A 19693-nucleotide genomic window follows, 5' to 3' on the forward strand; every position below is an offset into this window, starting at 1 on the left:
ACACACACAACTGATCACACACACAAACACATAACACCACATGCACATACATACAAACCCTACTTATGCACACACAGATAGAGAGAGAGAGACCGAGACAGAGAGAGAGAGGACTCACACACACAATCAAAGATATTCAGTCACACAGGTACATGCTGTTAGAGAAAGGGATGGAAGGGGGTTATAGCTGGAGACAGGCGAGAGGGACAGGGCGGGGGGGTGGGGTAGTGGGAGAGTAGTGGGGTAGTGAGGCTATTAAAAGTAAAACTTCTTTATTTTCTTTCACTAATTGCAAATTAAACCTTCTAAAATCACTATTAAAAAGGTATGGGTTGTGCATGACCCACACAAGCTTTCAAGAGGTGACCACGTTTTTTTCCTCTTTAAAAAGCATGTGTCATACACGACCCACACAAGCGTTCGTGTGTAGTTTAAATGCCAACTTTAATTACTCATTAACTAATTAATGAATTTTTTTCATTTTTTGGCAAAAGTTGGCCTTTTAGGTGTAGGAAGCATTTCTGAAATTTTGTAGAAAAAATATTAAGAATTGGCCGAGATATTTGCGTTTTTGTACCCTTCTGGGTCGTGTACGACCCACGATAGCCAGCGAAGGTTTATTTGTATCAAGAATAGATACAGGGGAAAACGATCATGTTTTACTTCAGCTATTTGAAATTTTATGTTAGCAGTTCATAAATGGGGGAAGGTAGAATGCATGGAGATACGGTCTTTGTATATTGTTTGTTTCTGAAAATGATATTTTGTTGTATACCACCCACTTGTGTTCTGCATCTTAATGAAAGGGACAGCAAAATAAACTGATAGTACAACTACAAGTATTGTTTTGTGTAGAAATGCTGTAAGTAGACTGGAGTGGAAGAGAAGATTCTAGTGTGAATTTAGTGAGCTGGTTGTGTGGGGAAAGACAAAAAATAATAATGATAAATCTGATGTGTTAGTGTTCAAACTGTAAAGCATGGTTTGCCTTTGGTTGTATCACTGCACATTGTTTAACTTCCCAGTTCTTGGAGCTGGCTTATTACTGTCTTTTGTATTTGTTTAACAAATATCAGCATGTAACTCACTGACAGAGTGACCGGATTAGTCTGACATCAGGATTTTACTGAAAAAATAATGTCAGGAGCAAAAATTTTCCATGCCAGAATGAAAGAAATTTAGCAAACTGAAATTAGAGGCATTCAAGAAGTAAATCTGAGCTGCACTATTTTATTGTAGTAGAGGTCATGGCATAAATCAGAGTCTATACTCTGTTTGGCAATCTGCTTGTTGTGAAAAATGGAAAACAGACAATGCAAGAACATCTCACTCGTGGACTTCACACAGGTTATGTATGAAATATATACTGGTACTTAAACAACAATGAATTTCAAAATAAAATATGAGTGCATTTTCCATTTTCTTCAAACTTACACTTGTGCTCGATCTGCATGGTTACATGTCACCTGCACACCTATCTTTCAACTCTAAAACCTGCCACCACATTATATATTGCACAAATGCAACACAGCAACAACTCATACTGACACAAATATATATGCATCAACTGAGGGTCTCACTAACCATGATATGTTTCAACCACCCTGTCCATCAACCACATGTGCTTATAGCCAATTCACACCTCGCAGTCACGCAGTGTTTGTATATGTGTGTGAGAGAGAGTGTGTATGTGCATGTAAATGTGTCTGTTTTGTGTGTGAAAAAAAAAGAAAAGAAAGAAAAACAATTGGTCAAATGATGATCCCACTGCCTAAAGATGCATGCCTTTAAAATCAGTTCATACAATAATCAGTTTCTTTATTTCATTATTAATTTATGGCAAATTGAATTATTACATTCAAATCATCCTCAATGTCCAATCTAACAGCGGTGAAGCAGTGCGAATTCGTGCATGTGTGTCAGTGTGTGTGTGTGTGCACAAGTGCACACGCACAAGTTTGTATGTGTTCGTGTATGTGTGTGAGTGGGGACGAGCCGTAGGACTATCGACATGGGGGACTATCGAGCTGACCCTGTTAAATTAATATCAGCTTCGTAGGGAGCAGTCAGAGCAGTCATCGGCAAATGGGAATTCCTTAACGATGTCTAACACACACACACACACACACACACACTGTGAACATGCACACATGAGATGCAATGGCAAAAATAAACATACAGAAAGAGAAGAGCTGACCATCGCCTTGTACTTGAGAGGGATGTACGTGGTGAGGGTATCCAAAACCACTAACTTATAAATAGAACGGACGGAACGAATGGCTTCGCGGCTGTGGCCAAGCGGCTGCCATGTCAGTGCTCCTGTGCCGCGCGCTGAGAGTGCAGCAAACGTGTGTGTGTGTGCGCGCGCACGTGGGCGTAAGTGTGTGTCTACTTTTACAGGCCTCATATGTGTGCCCATATTTGGGAGACAGACACAGTCGAAATTGACGAGGACACTGAGACAGTGAAGACTGAGACGGACAGACAGACGGTGAAACAATGGGGCCGGAAACGAGAGACACAGACTATGGAGACTGATACAGAAGAGGGAAAGAGAGAAATAATGAGAGACACATATGAGACCTGTAGAGGCAGGGAGAAGTCGGTAAAACGAGACGGACTCTGACATGGGAGAGACAAAGAGTGGACAGACAGAATGAGGACTAAGATAGGAGAGACGGGAAAAGATAACAGAAGACTGAAACAGTAGATCTATACCGAGAAGAAAAGAAATATGAAGCCTGTAAAGAGAAGGAGGGATCTCGGGACAAAGCGATATAGAAATATAGAAGACAAGAACTAAGTGGAGATGGAGAAAAAGATGGAGACTAATAGAGAGAAAGGGAAATGGAGAAATGATTAAAATGCAGGGTACACTGGGACGAAGACAGGAAAACGGAAGACGACAGAACAAGGCAGCCACAAGGGGATTACAGATAGGGGAGACAGTGTGTGAAAGTACGTAATGCTATTTTGTTATTGATTTTTTTGTTGTGGCAGATTCACCATTCACACAACTCTTTTGTCATCCCCACGTGTCACTTGATAGCTTTACAGTATACTACCCTTCTTTCCATTGCAAGTTTTAGCAACACAATGGACGCATGCACTCAGCTGATACAGTTTATTTTGATAGTTTATATATATGTTATAAAAAAGACATGCTTGTCCATTATGTCCTCATAAGCAATTTTGCACACACACACACACACACACACACACACACACACACACACACACACAGTTTTTCTTCACTCCACCCACGTGTGCATGTGAACCTGACCGAAAGGACTAACCCGTCTTCCTTGACTTTGGTCACAGAAGATTTAACAGCGGCCGACGGTCCCGGAGTGGACTGGGCCAGCCTTCCTATGCCGAGATCATAGACACTAGAATTCCTATATTCGTGTCTATGGCCTATATCAGTATATGTGGACACAGTGAATTTGAACTGGCCTTAAGTTAAAAAGCTACGGGACCTTATCCCTTGCAAGTATGGTTTCGAACCGGCAACAGTTTTCCTACGAATTCAAGAAGTGAAGATACCTCACAATGAACTATATGCAGCGTGTGACAGTAACACAGTTTGATTGCAATTAAACTTCAATTAGAATTCTTTTCCAGGGTTTGTGTCTGGATGATTTGGTAGCTGTACGGTGCGAACGCATTCAAACTTTCCAACGGGTGTTTTAAGGAGAGATGCACGGCCAATAACAGTGCTTATCAACACGGCATGATACACTTGCGGCTTTCTCGCTCACCGAAATTAGGGAGCGAAATGGCTGCCACTTGCGCTACATGCTCGCCTCAAAGTATCAAGCGGTCAATTACAGGAAGAAGCCAATCAGATCCCGTTAGGGTCTGGGTTGGAATCTGAGTGTCTAGTCTTTCGAATGAGACTATAAACCGAGGTCCCATATGCAGCACGCACTTGACGCACCGAAAAAGAACCTATGGCAGCAAGAATATTGTCCTCTGGCAAAACTCTGTAGAAGAAATGCACTTGGATAGGTACACATATATGCATGCACTCAAGGCCTGACGAAGCACGGTGGGTTATGCTGCTGGTCAGGCATCTGCCTAGCAGACTATGTGGTGTAGCGTATATAGATTTGTCCGAGCGCAGTGACGCCTCCTTGAGAAACTGAAACTGAGAAACACAGGAAGGTCTGTTCATTCTATTCATAACCGTTATCTAAAACGCCATCACACCATCGATCGCCTCAAAGACAGGTAGAGAGAGGGAGCCTGTGTCACGCTCACGATGCCTTCGTCGATCACATATCCCCTAAGCACATGCCATAGTCCCTCATGCCAAACCCTGTTAAACGCTTTCTTGAAGTCAATAAAGTTGTGGAACAAGTCGCGCTGGTGTTGAAGGTGCTTCTCAATGAGTATTCTGCAATTGAATATTTGCTCAATGGTGCTTCTTCCCTTTCTGAAACCAGCTTGTTCTTCGGCGAGTACTTCTTCAGCCCTTGACTTCAGTCTGTTGAGGAGGATTCGCAGCATGATCTTGCTTGGGTGACTAATAAGACTAATGGTCCTATAGTTCTGGCATTGTCTCAGGGTGCCCTTCTTTGGCAGAGGAATCACCAGTGATTGCGTCCACTGTTCTGGCCATTTCTTCTCGTCAAGTATTTTCTGGCATACTGCTTGAAGGACTGCAACATACGCCTCACCACCTTGCCGCAACATTTCTGCTGGGATATTGTCCACACATGGTTTTCCTGCAATTTCCTGCATGTTGATAACCTAACACTATGACATGTAAAGGTGATTTATATTAGTCCTACAGACTTGCAGACGTGAGTGATTTGTAGTTCACAAACACAATCAGTTTTGTTCAGTGTGAAAAAACACACACACAAAAACAAGAAGCAGAATCACCATATAGGAAGATAAGAAAAGACGTTCTCCTTCATATTTTCCCAGCCAGTGTTGAGGTTGTCAGTGCTAACGCGGAATACTAAGATGAGAATCTTAGTTTAGAATATCATTTGGGGGGGAGGAAGGTAAGAGAGAGATGGAAGTGTCGGTGCAGGGGGAGTGCACGTGGAAGATGGGGTGAGAGAGAGAGAGAAAGAGAGAGAGAGAGAGAGAACGAACGAACGATTTATTCAATATAAGGCCATTGCCCCATTTGAAGGGGTTAAACAAAAGTAAAGAAGATTTTCTACCTTATATAATGTTATGAATATTGTTAACATACAAATAACATACGGACACAAAAGTATTGCGTGAACAAGTAAATTCTCAGACTCCAAGAGAAAAACAACAACAAAACGAACAAGCAACAAAGAGCAATCGTAATTGCCTTACTCTCTGACATCGAACAATTCTGTTGCGTTCTCACGCCTTTTCAAAGCTTTGTATATATAGAGAGATAAATTTATCATTATATTTTCTTTTTTTTATGACAAGAGCATTTGTAACGAAAACAGGTTCTGTCTATCGTGATAAATGTGTGGTATAAATTTTGTTCTTAAATCGTGAAGACAGTGGCAGCGTAATACAAAGTGGATTTCATCTTCAGTTTCTTCTTTACACAATGGACATATTTCATCTTTCTCGTAACTGTATCGGGAACTAAGAGAGACAGAATGCAATGCCATCCACGGCTACAAAGGCAAGAAAATTACTAAAAAAACAAAGTTGTTTAACGATATGTAGACAGACAGACAGACGGACGAAACTAAATCCCCAATTTAGTAAACAGGAAAAAAAAAAAAAGGAGAGAAAAAAGGGTGAACGAACAAACAACGGGCGAACAAAAAGGCGAAACAGATAGAGAGAAGAGAGAGAAGAGCAAGAGAGACACTGGGGAGAGCAAGAAAGATAAAGAACAGGGGAAAACACTCTGACTCTGTCTACAGGGAGGGGCCGAGGAAGGCTCTTGCTTACTCAGACAGAACAATTTTGTTTAGTTTTATATCGGCATTTAATTGTCTCACTGAACAATCTTATTCAACAATCAACTTCTGGTTTTCTTAACCAGGACACGGTATTGATTCAAATCAACAAAGATATCAATTTCAAAATCAAAATTAAACACTAAAACAACAGAGATAGATTTTAGACCAACACAAGCATCATCCCAAACCATCCAGCCGCAAAGCCGATCGACCCTAGGATTCCTGCGCCGGAACCTCCGGAACTATCCCAAAGTCTGCAGGCGCCTGGCATATACAGCATTGGTCAGATCCAAGCTGGAATACAGCGCGACAGTGTGGGTCCAGAGACAGGACATCAATAAGCTGGAGAGAGTGCAACGCCAAGCAGCACGTTTTATTACCGGGGACTACAAGTCCAGGAATCCCGGATGCGTAAGTGGCATGCTGAAGGAACTAAACCTGCCGCCCCTGGAGGAAAGACGCAGGCATCAACGCCTCAGCCTCTTCTATAAGACTGCTGAGGGTGTCCTCCCAGCTATCCCAGCAGATAAACTCCTAACTCCGGCCTCCACAAATCGCCGCAGAACTTGATTAAGCCCACCAGTTTTGAGGGATTCAAAACAACAAATGTAATAGAAAGACAGGCCATCAACCTCTCCCGTGGAGAACAATATCGTAGCTCCTTCTTCATCAGGACTGCCATGGAGTGGAACCAACTGAGTGAGGCCACTGTCACTGCAGGCTCAGTCAGCGCATTTTCATCAGCACTGACCAGATCACCATCTGAGCCTGTGACCAGCAGCCACTAAATAATATATATATATAAATATATAAATATATATATATATGTATATATATATATATATATGGACCCTTCCGGCCGAACCGGGGATTTCGATGGTCTTAAACAAGGGTAGACAGTTTTCCTTAGGCCTTTCTCTGACTTTTTTTTTCTGATAGGTACATGCGTCCTCCTAGTTCCTTCACGTCTATATCACCAGAAGTGGCGTCTGTGACGTACCGGCACTACTAGATCCAGATCTATAACTCAAAGATGCCGCAGATTTATTGAGACGGGGTAGCAGAATTTCGGAAGTTTACGGGCTAGACCAGGGACAATTTTGGGTGTATATTTAAACAAGGGTAATTGGGCAAGGTCGGAGGGAGGCCGCGTGGGTAAGGAGAGAACACGGATGTGGCAATCAACTCAGTGGAAGAACGAAGAACGGGCCCCTGGAAATAACACATACACAATGCATACTAACAGTGCTAAGCAACACTCTCCTTCTTTCTCTGCATGGGCCATTATATAAACAAAGAAACAAACCAAAAAAAAAATTCTTCCACCGGAATAGGCCTAAAACTGTACAGATCTATCAACTAACTTAAGCCTATTATTAGTCTACTCATTTAGTGTCGGGAATATTGGACGAAATTATTAACCCTAATCACACACACATTATTAGCATTACTAAGTTTAGATACCCTTTCAAACAAGACAGCCTACTATATATTCTAGAAAATCACACAACTGGCTCTACCCAAATTTTAATATGATCGTATGGCTGCCCGTGCCAAAAAGTACATGGTAAACTAGATCCAGTTCTATCTCAGTCTAGTCCAAGTCATGGCATAGTCAGTGACAACATATAGGCTTACCTTTTCGACTAATTAACTTATAATCTTAATGTAACTTACTAACCTTGAATTTAAAAAACTGGGTAAAGGGTGGAGATTTTTACGATCTCCCAGGTCAACATATGTGCAGACCTGCTAGTGCCTGAACCCCCTTCGTGTGTATATGCAAGCAGAAGATCAAATACGCAACTTAAAGATCCTGTAATCCATGTCAGCGTTCGGTGGGTTAAGCTTATGGAAACAAGAACATACCCAGCATGCATACCCCCGAAAACGGAATGTGGCTGCCTACATGGCGGGGTAAAAACGGTCATACACGTAAAAGCCCACTCGTGTGCATACGAGTGAACGCAGAAGAAGAATTTAAAAAACCCTTTATGCCAACTTGTTTCCTCAGATTGACACGTGCTTCAAGTGCAGTCCTCCCTGCCTCTTCAGTCAGCCACTTAAAAAAAAAAAAGATACTCTATAACTCAAGAAAACAGGAAGTGAGGTAACAGTAGTAGTGGTAGTAGTAGTAGTAGTAGTCTTGTAAGGACTGGCAATTGACTGCCCAGGCCTCACGGCCTTTTTTTTTTTTTTATGTCCCCTTCAATATCGGCCTCCTTTTATTTGTGGGACATATATATATATATATGTGTGTGTGTGTGTGTGTGTTTTCTTTTACACGTACTGTAAATCACTCGTCAAAGTCAATAAATTTTTCTTTTAAAGTGATGTTCATGTCAAGGAGATTTCTGAACGCATGAGTATTTTGTGCAAGTTTAGTTTTAGGATTCCATTTATGTGCAATTCTATTAGCTTATGAATTTTTCCTTTGGTTAGTATTGGTATGGGACTTGGTTTTCTTTTTCTAAAACAATTTCCAGCCTACAAAAATAATTACTTCTAATAACTTTCTCCACAATATTTTTTATAGACAAGAATAAAATAGTAAGCTAGGACACAATTTAATATTCATTAGTATCCACTTCATAATATTCTCTGTATAAACAACTTTCCAAGGGAAAACAACTTATCAAAAGACTAAAACTGTGGTTGCTTCCCTTTGACAGTGCTTTTGAAGACCTGTCTGTCATGCTGTCAACACTTACTCCTGCGTTCGATCCCTTTTTCACAAGAAAAGTCGCACCGCGCAGTACCCGTCTTCTGTAACTGTTTTAATTAATTTCCCACCACATAATTATTTAGAAGAAGAAGAAGAAGAATGTGAGTAAACCTGTTGGAGCCTCTTTAAAAACCATTCAGAGCCCCACGTGAACGGAAAGACTGGGGGGTTATGGGTATGTTGGCAAGGCAAATACTGATGGCGGACCTTGTCTTCTTGTCCGTTTAGACAGCATCATATCGTGTGAAGTTTTCTTTGTCTCTTGTTGATTACTGGGTGCCGAAATGTTCTACGAGTTACTGCCGTGCCAGAACAGACCTGTTGTTATCCCTCTCTCCGTGTGTGTGATTTGATTAGCTTATTTGTGTATTTTTTGTTGTTGTTGACAATGACGATCACCTGAGTGAGTGAAGTTTTCTGCTGGAGATACGAGTGACCCAGGAGAAGTGCAACCGGGTCGCATTTCTGATATTTATAAGCTTGGCGCTCAGTCACGTTGGGACATTAAAAAAAAAACAAAAAAAACCAACTTGGGTCGAGGATATCTGTGTTCGAGTATTTGGAAGAAGGAAAGAATAAACCTATTTAAGAATGAATGTTTCACGGCTGTCAAGTTCCTAACAACTAAAAAGGGTATGCCACAGTTTCAATTTGATACTTTTTTTTCTGTCTGTTTGTCTGTCACACAGAGACCATATCTCTCTCGCACTCTCATTTGATGAAGTAAGGTAATTTCCTGCATAAAAATTAACCAATCGATCAACCAACCAGCCACACAAATACATTCAGTGAGTCAGTTTCAACTCAAACATCCAGACTAACACACATGGAACATTATATTTTGTAGTTTCTCTTCAAAACCAATACTGACAATACCTTTGTGTGTGTGTTTGTGCATAAATAGATTAATGAATAAATGGATATATGAATAGATAAAGAAACACACATATATATAGATATACCAATGCATATATATGTATGCACAGACAAGCATATACATGTATATATATATATATATATATATATATATATATATATATATCTGTGTGTGTGTGCATGTGTTAAATCTGATATTTGTTCATATATGTCAGTCCATTTCTCTCATGTATATATATATTTATATATATGGATGTAGGTGAGAGAGAGAGAGAGAGTGTGTTTATACACTGTCATGACAAAGGCAAGATGATGATTGATTAAGGTAATTATTTCTGACTGTTGGTTTTCAAACACACACACACACACACACACACACACACACACACACACACACACACACACACACACACATCTATATATATATCTCTATATATATACATATAGATATGATCCTAGTAATAATGCAAATTATTTCACCTGAATTAAATCCTGTTAATAAATATAATCATAAAATTATTGTGAAATAAATTTCAAAATCTTAATTTTACAGATAAGATAGTGAGGTGGGTGAATGGTTATCTTACACTGATTTTAAAATTTAAATCAAGACATGGATTTGTTGTTTTTTTGGGGTTTTTTTTAGCTTCTCTATCAGTGCAGTACTAGATTAGTAGATGATTTACATACATGTGTACATGCCACTATCTGACTATATTTCAGTTGTATTTGTTTTTGTTTATTTCAGACATTGCAGAGGAAATTTCTATGGTCTGCCAATGCAACTAAAGAATGTGATGAACAAATACGAAGTTCTTGGGGTTGTAGGTGAAGGTGGGTATAAGTCAGCTTTTAATCTTTATATATATAGATATAGATATAGTATTGTTTTGTTGTGTATTGTATTGCATTGTACTACACTTCAGTCACAGCAGATTGTACTGTGTGAAATTAGAACTGCTCTCATCAGGAAGAGTGCATTGCCATAATTGGAGGGCATCCTCTCCCCTACCCTCACCCGTGTTTCACTTCTTTTTCGTTCCCTGTCCACATTCATTTGTTTACATTGTCAGTGATAGTGAGTATCATTCCATGGAATTTTGCCTGTGACATCTTGTTTGGAGTAGGTTCTTTTAAGTGTGCGTGATGCATACTGTGCTTTGGACCTCAGTTTATTGTTTCATCTGAAAGACTTTCCAGCACATATTGCCACTTTTGGTTTAATGGAGGAGCAAATAAAAACATTGTGAAATCATGCAAGTACAGTACACAAAGACACACACACGCACACAAGTGGACACACACACACACACACACACACACACACACACACACACACACACACACACACACACACATGCACAAATGCAGACACACATACCACTGTCTGTTTATGAACATTGAATCAGCAAATTTTTGGGGGGTGAACTTGACAACAGTGATGCATATTCCATGTAAATAACCATCTGTAATGATACTTAGAAAGAATATTGATCTACATCATTTTATTTTATTGCAGGTGCCTACGGTGTGGTGCTAAAATGTCGTCACAAGGTGAGTGGTTTCTTTCTAATACAGTAATAGTCATTCATCAAGTATCAGATATCACACAATAGCAATGAAACTAACACCACAAAACAAGCCTATACAGGTTGTTTTTCTCGCAATAAAATTCTTTAACTTTAAGCTCATCCTCTTGCACTTTTAATGTAATCAGTAATGTAAAAAACAAAAACAAAAATCTCAAATTGTGAGGTTTTTGTTATTGTTTTTTCGTCCTCTAATCCATGCCATTGAGCCTTCATCGCATATACCATTATACACAGCCAACCTTTTTTCTGCTCAAAGAATCAGTGCCAGCAGTTATCAACTAACTATTTATATTGGGCTGCCAGGAGGCCACATGCTAGAGGAGACTGTACTACTGCTGAGTTGCTTTTGTGTTGTTCAGTAGTAGTGCCTGTTGTGATTCAGCATGTGTGTAGGACATCACTTGATAAATCCATTACTGATGAACTGTGTGAAGAAGAACCTTTTTTTTTCTTTTTGTCTTTTTGTGGCCTCAGTTGCACGCAGGTCACGGAGCACCCTTTTTCCAGTGTTTTTTTTGTTGTTGGTTGTGTGTGTGTGTGTGTGTGTGTGTGTGTGTTTCACATGCCTTCTTCATTGGCCAAAAAAAGAAAAGTGTAGAAGAACCTAAGGAAAGAAACACAACTTTTGCAAAGCTTCAGAGAGTAAGAAAGAAGGTGACTCGGTTCGGAAATCCTCCAGAGAATGCTTTGTGGATTTTAGGACTGGTTGCTGTTCAGCACAGACTGGTAGCACAGAGAGATCCTGAACTAGGCAAAGGGGCAATGAGAAAATCACCTCATTCCTGTGACTTTTTATTCCCACCCTTATTCTCTTATGTTCTCTGCTTTTTCAGGAGAACGGAGAGATGGTTGCAATCAAAAAGTTCAAGGACAGCGAAGGTATGTTCTCTGAATGATATTATTTTTAAATTCTATCTATCCGTCTGTCTGTCTGTCTGTATCTGTGTGTGTGTGTGTGTGTGTGTGTGTGTGTGTGTGGTGGGGGAAGAGAGTTCAATGTGTGTTAGAATGTGAATTAGAATGTCGCAGATTTTCTGTTTGTTTTATGCAAGATTATGTTCTATACAGAAAGGATTCATCATTTATACTGTGAATATTATTAGTCTGAAAATAGATTGAAATTTTTTCAGAGTTGTTTCTCTCTCTTACACACACACACGCACGCACGCACGCACCCACGCACGCACCACGCACGCACGCACGCACGCACGCACGCACGCACGCACGCACGCACGCACGCACGCACGCACGCACGCACGCACGCACGCACGCACGCACGCACGCAGGCATGTACACATGCACGCACCCACATACATTAACGCCCACACACATGCCCATGCACACACACACATGCACATGCACACTTGTGACTGTTTCGTTTGTGTATTCACACTCACACAGCATTAACACATTGTGTAGGCTTGAAATAAACAAAAAATCGTATGAGCATATATTTTTGGAGTCTTTAACATGTCTTTTTGCCCACCCCCCTCCCATACACTGTGATATGAGAACAAATGTCTTGATAAGTTGATACAGTGAAGACTTTGTCTGAAACTTGTAACAAGCACTGTGGAATATGCCAGATTGTGTTTGGTATTCTGTCTGAGGCTTACACAGGGCAGTCACTTTTTTCTTTTTGTTTTGTTTTGGTTAGGTTGATTACCATTTCTAGATTGTGAAGGATTAATTAATTTCACCCTAAGGAACAAACCATTTGATTTATTTTTCACTTTCCATACTGCTTTCCAGTATCTTCTTTCTTCAAAAATCTCTCTTGAAATTTTTTTTTATATATTTTTTTTTATATGTCTTTCATTTTCTATGTCTGATCTCTCAGTCTCTGTATCTCTTTCTACCTGTTTCTCTCTCTTTCTCTGCCCATATTTACTTATGGATTTGATATGTTTAACACATAAATATGTTAATAAATATGTTGTGTATGCTCTATAGTGTGAAGCATTTGTTTTCATACATATGTGTTATATTTTCATTTTCTTTTCTTTTCTACCTCTACCCAGAGTGCTGGTTTTAAAGAAAAAAACAACACCTAAAAGACCCCCCCCCCCCCCACCAAAAAACAACAACAACAACAATAACAAAACACATGCACACACAACAAACAAAGTTATTTATTTATATTAATTGCCTCTTTAAGAAGAATTTATTTGTTGCAATCTTTCTCTTTTCTTTCTTAATCCAAGTCTCAGTCTGTCTGTCTTCCTGTCCCATTCTTGTGACTCATTCCCCAAGTTTCTTTCACTCAGTCTCTCCACCTGTCTTTGTCACTGTCAGACATTGATGAGATCAGTATGTATTGTATTGATGAATTTCATCCACTTTCTCTCTCTCCACTCCCCCCCCCACCCCCATCCCCATCCCCCACCCCTCTTCTCTGTCTCTCTGTCTCTCTCTCTCTCTCTCCCCCCCCCCTCCCCCCTCTGTCTTCCCTTCCCCTCCCTCTTTTCTCCCTCATTCTGTCCCATGTCTTTTTCTCCCCTCTCTATATCTCTTTGTTTTCGCGGCCCTTTCTTGCCTGTCACTGGTGTTTTCAGTATATTTCTTTTTCCCTTCTCGTTGTTTCCGGCCCCTTTCTCTCTATTCCTTTGATTTATTCTCTTTCATCAGGTGTGCTGTGTGATACAGAGGGCTGCTTGGTGCAGTTTTCCTTGTCGCTATCCCAGACACACACACACACACACAGTTGCTATTTTTCCAGCATCTATTAATTATTTCCAGCCGCTGCCATTCTCTCTCCCCCCCCCCCCCCAACCCCCCCTCCAGTGGCTGAAAGACTCCTTGTGTGACAGCACCAGAGATCAATGATAGCTGTTGGTGTGTGCACGTGCCACTGTTTTGGGCAGGGTGCTTGCCATTATTTCTCTTCTGCTTAATTGGCTGATGGCCTTTATGTGGCTTTAATCTTTTAGTCCTTAGCAATCTGAGTCTGTTGTTTTCAACGGCAACAGCAACAACAAAACACAACACAGCAATAGCAGCAGCAGCAGCAACAACAACAGTTTCAGTTTCAAAGAGGAGTAAAAGTGTAGGGATCGATCCATATACATTACACCACATCTGCCTTAAAAAAAGAAAAAGAAAGATATATACCCTTGTACTAATACGGGGAGAGAGAGAGAGAGAGAGAGAGATATGTGTATAACTTTTTGTTTTGTAAATGAAAATGTTTCTATTCTGGAACAGTTTTTGTTGAATTTTGAATAACAGAAAGTGTGAAACAGATTTTCATGCCATGATTCTAACCAACTCAGTGAACCTCATACAGAAAATTGAAAACGGAATGGGAAGCCCAGAGTAGCATAAGGCAATGCGCAACTTTCAGATTAAAAAACTCACATGGTCATACTGCCCAGGACATGCAGGAGTTAAGGGAAATGAGCGAGCTGACAGACTTGCTGGTAACGCAACACCAACGAGCGGCCTACATCTAGGAAAATCGGAAATCCTCAGAAAAGTCAAAGAATATCAAAAAGAACAGGTACAAGGCCATCACACCATCGATCGCCTCAAAGAAATAAAAGCAGAGAGAGGTAGCAGCCGTAAGTCTAACATGAAAGGTAGAGCATGATGCTTTGCAAATCAAACAAATATCGGCATCATTTCCAAACCAACATTGCGCAAATTTCTTCAAAATGGAACAGAGTCTCTGTGGGCTTTTCCAAATACAATAGACTGAGCAACACACTAGATGCCACGTTCTTGGCATCAGAGATCTTTTCCCATCTCTCTTGCGGCCAATCAGTGGCAGCCTCTGTGCGTGTGTGTATGTGTGTGTTTGTGTGTATGTGTGGGTCTGTGTTTTTGAGTGCGTTTGTGCATGCGCGAGAGTGTAAGTGTACACAAGTGTCAGGAGAGTTCTGTGCATGTGTGTGTGCGCGTGTGTGTGTGTGTGTGTGTGTGAGGGGGACGTGGGGGTGCGGAGAGGAGGTGGGGTAGAGGATGAGGTATGTGAGTGTATGCATGCCTACACTGTGGGAGCAACAGGATATTGGAACGTATATATATATATATATCTTTGTATATATGTGTGTGGGGTTGGGGGTGGGAGATATGGGCGTGTGTGTATGCTTGTACAAGTAAGTGTTCATCTGTGTGTGTGTGTGTGTGTGTGTGTGCTTGTGTGTGTGTGTGTGTGTGTGTGTGCCGTGGAAGCTGTGATACATAGACTAGAAATGAGTGTGTGGAGGAGGGGGGTAGAGGAGGTGCAGGGTAATGTGTGTGGTGTGTGTGTGTGTGTGTGTTGGAGCTCATGTACGTTTATATATATTTGACTGTGCTTTCATATCTGTGAAACTGCATGTTTGGTGCATATCTGTTATGCATGTGTGGGTGTATGTGTGAATGTGTGTCTTCATGTTTTACATTTATTTGCTTATTTATCATCATTGTTGTCTTATTTATTTATTTATTATTATTATTATTTTATTATTATTATCATTACTACTACCTTTTTTATATCATAATTATTATTTATTTATTTATTTGTGTAAGCTTATCTATTATTTATTCACCTTTTTTTTTCTTTTCTTTTTTCTTTTTTTCTTCTTTTTTTCTCAAGGCCTGACTAAGTGCGTTGGGTTATGCTGCTGGTCAGGCATCTGCTTGGCAGATGTGGTGTAGCGTATATGGATTTGTCCGAACGCAGTGACGCCTCCTTGAGCCACTGAAACTGAAACTGAAACTGATGTCATATTTGTCAGGACAGTCATTCCCTCTGTGTTGATGTCATATTTGTCAGGACAGTCATTCCCTCTGTGTTATGTCATATTTGTCAGAACAGTCATCCCCTCTTGTGTTGATTTTGGCTAGAAAATCATTCCCTTTGTATTAGCCAGTTTATTCCTCTTTACAGAAAACGAAGACGTGAAGAGGACCACACTGAGAGAACTGAAGATGCTGAGGACTCTAAAGCAGGAGAACATTGTTGAGTTGCGTGAAGCCTTCAGACGCAAGGGCAAACTGTATCTGGTCTTCGAATATGTGGAACGGGTATGTGCGACAGAAACAGAAGAGGGATAGTGAGCGATGCACATGATATATATATACATATATATAGAGAGAGGGGGAGGGGGAGGATTGGGATGGGGGGGGGGGAGAAAGGTGAGAATGAGGGTATTTATCTGCCTGTGTCTCTCTCTGTCTGCTTACCTACCTGTCCATTCATCCATCTGTCCACCCATACGTCCATTTGTGCATCAGCCCATCCATCCATTGACCTGTCTGTCCAACTATCCATCTATGTATGTATTTATTTTTCTGCCTTCCTGTCTGTGTGCTCAGTCCAATCTCTTTTTGTTAATGAATGTTGTGTTTTGTATTCTGTTGATATGCTTTACCATAGTCAAATGAATATAATGTTTCAGAATATGATAGGTACACTGCACTTCACAGGACCACACCACATTTTATTTTACTACACTACTCTAATCCACCATGCCCTGCACCACTCATCTCTAACCCACCCCACATCGCCACACAACACTCCAACAAATCCCACCCCATCCCACCCCACCCCTCCACACTCTACTCCACCACACCACATCACACTACACTACACCACACTTCATCTCATCCCAACCCACTACACTCCACCCACCACACCACATTACATCACACTACACCGCACTTCATTCCATTCAAGCCCACTCCACTCCACTCCACTCCCCCCACCCCACCCCACCCCACCCCACCCCACTCCACTCCACTCCACTCCACACCACATTACATCACACTACACCGCACTTCATCCCGTTCCACCCCACTCCACTCCACTCCACTCACCCCACCCCACCCCACTCCACTCACCCCACTTCACTCCACTCCACCACACCACATCACACTCCATCCTATCCCACCCTACCGCACTACACTCCACCACATCACACCACACTAGACCACCCTCCATCACACCACACAACATCCCACCACTCCACACCACCCTCCATCCCACCCCATCACACTCCATCCCACCCCATCACAATCCATCACACTCCATCCCACCACACCACTCTCCAACCCACCACATGCCATCCCACCACACTGCACTCCATCCCACCACACTACACCCCATCCCACCACACCACGCTTCATCCCACCCCACCAGACTCCACCCCATCCCACCACACTTCACTACATTCCACCACACCACACATCACCCCATCACACTCCATCCCACCACACCACACACCATCCCACCACACCACTTTCCAACCCACCAAACTCCATCCCACCACATCCCACTCCATCCCACCCTATCACACTAAATCCCACCACATCACACTCCACCCCACCCTATCACATTCCATTCCACAACACCAAGATCCATCCCACCACATCCCACTCCATCCCACCACATCCCACCACATCGCACTCCATCCCATCACATCAAGATCCATCCTACCACATCCCACTCCATCCCACCCTATCCCACTCCATCCCACCACATCATGATTCATCCCACCACATCACACTCCATCCCACCCTATGACACTCCATCCCACCACATCCCATTCCACCCCACCACATCACACTCCATCCCACCACATCACAATCCATCCCACCATATTACACTCCATTTCATCACATCACACTCCATCCCACCACATCCCATTCCACCCCACCACATCACACTCCATCCCACCACATCACAATCCATCCCACCATATTACACTCCATTTCATCACATCACACTCCATCCCACCACATCACACTCCATCCCACCCTGTCACACTCCATCCCACCACATCACACTCCATCCCACCACATCACACTCCATCCCACCCTGTCACACTCCATCCCACCACATCACACTCCATCCCACCACATCACAATCCATCCCACCATATTGCACTCCATTTCATCACATCACACTCCATCCCACCACATCACACTCCATCCCACCCTGTCACACTCCATCCCACCACATCACACTATCCCACCCTGTCACACTCCATCCCACCCTGTCACACTCCATCCCACCACATCACACTTCATCCCATCACATCACACTCCATCCCACCCCATCAAGATTCATCCTACCACATCACACTCCATCCCACCACATCAAGATTCATCCCACCACATCCCACTCCACCCAACCACATCACACTCCATCCCACCACATCACAATCCATCCCACCCTATCACACTCCATCCCACCACACCACAGTCCATCCTACCACATTACACTCCATCCTACCACATCACACTCCATCCCACCCTATCGCATTCCATCCCACCACACCACTCTCCAACCCACCAAACTCCATCCCACCACATCACACTCCATCCCACCACATTAAACACCATCCTACCACATCACACTCCATCCCACCACATTAAACACCATCCTACCACATCACACTCCATCCCACCACATCACACTCTGTTGCACCCTATCACATTCCATCCCACCACACCACTCTCCAACCCACCAAACTCCATCCCACCACGTCACACTCCATCCTACCATATCACACTCCATCCTACCATATCATACTCCATCCCACCACACCCCACTCCATCCCACAACATCACACTCCATTGCATCACATCACACTCTAACCCACCACATCACACTCCATCCTACCACATCACACTCCATCCCACCACATCCCACTCCATCCCACCACATCACACTCTATCCTACCACATCACACACATCACACTTCATCCTACCACGTCACACTCCATCCCACCACATCACACTCCATCCTACCACACCACACTCCATCCCACCACATCCCACTCCATCCCACACTCCACCCCACCACATCCCACTCTATCCCACCACATCACACACATCACACTCCATCCTATCACACCACAATCCATCCCACCACATCACACTCCGTCCTACCACACCACACTCCATCCCACCACACTCCACTCCATCCCACCTCACTCCACTCCATCCCACCACAACCCACACCATCCACCACACTCCACACCATCCCACCACACTCCATCCCACTGTACCCCACCACACTCCACCCTGCCCCGCTCCATTCCAACACACCACACCTCACCATACCACACCACACCACACCACGCCACACCACGCTACATCACACTGCTCTCTAATTGACCACACTACACCCCACTCCATCCCACCACACCACACTCTTACGCATCACATTACACCACACCACACTCCATCCCACCACACCACACTAACACACCACACCGCACTCCATCCCGTTCCACCCCAACCCACCACACTCCATCCCTCCACCCCACACTCACCCCACCACAACACACTTTACCCCACCCCACCACACTCCAGCCCGCCCCAGCAAGCCACACTATACTCCACTCCACTCAACTCCACCCTATCTCAATATCCCCCATGCCACCAGCACACTCTACAACATTTCATTCTGCTATCAAAATAGCTTTGTCATGTACAATTAGTCTTATGTTTCTCTCTCTCTCTCTCTCTCTCTCTCTGGGTACCATCCATTGCCCAGATTTGCCCATTGTTTACACAGTGTAGTAAAAAGCCTTCCGTGCCACTGCTGCGACCCAGTTCACGGTGGATTAGACCCAGAAGTCTGTTAGGACAG

The 19693-nt window shown here is 42.7% G+C and overlaps 1 protein-coding gene across 2 annotated transcripts in view; it reads left to right on the forward strand.

The window, feature by feature from the left end:
- The first annotated feature begins 8864 nt into the window (after positions 1-8864).
- LOC143283715 (uncharacterized) overlaps positions 8865-19693 on the forward strand; it is a 45666-nt gene continuing 34837 nt past the window's right edge. For both annotated transcript variants that reach the window (XM_076589969.1, XM_076589971.1), the window contains exons 1-5: positions 8865-9273; positions 10265-10350; positions 11036-11070; positions 11942-11987; positions 15982-16118. In XM_076589969.1, coding sequence (XP_076446084.1) covers positions 10296-10350; positions 11036-11070; positions 11942-11987; positions 15982-16118 — 273 coding nt within the window. In that variant the 5' untranslated portion in view covers positions 8865-9273; positions 10265-10295. The remainder of the gene's footprint in view (positions 9274-10264; positions 10351-11035; positions 11071-11941; positions 11988-15981; positions 16119-19693) is intronic.

The sequence above is a fragment of the Babylonia areolata genome, chromosome 7 (assembly GCF_041734735.1).
Source record: "Babylonia areolata isolate BAREFJ2019XMU chromosome 7, ASM4173473v1, whole genome shotgun sequence".
Classification (NCBI taxonomy): Eukaryota; Metazoa; Mollusca; class Gastropoda; order Neogastropoda; family Buccinidae; genus Babylonia; species Babylonia areolata.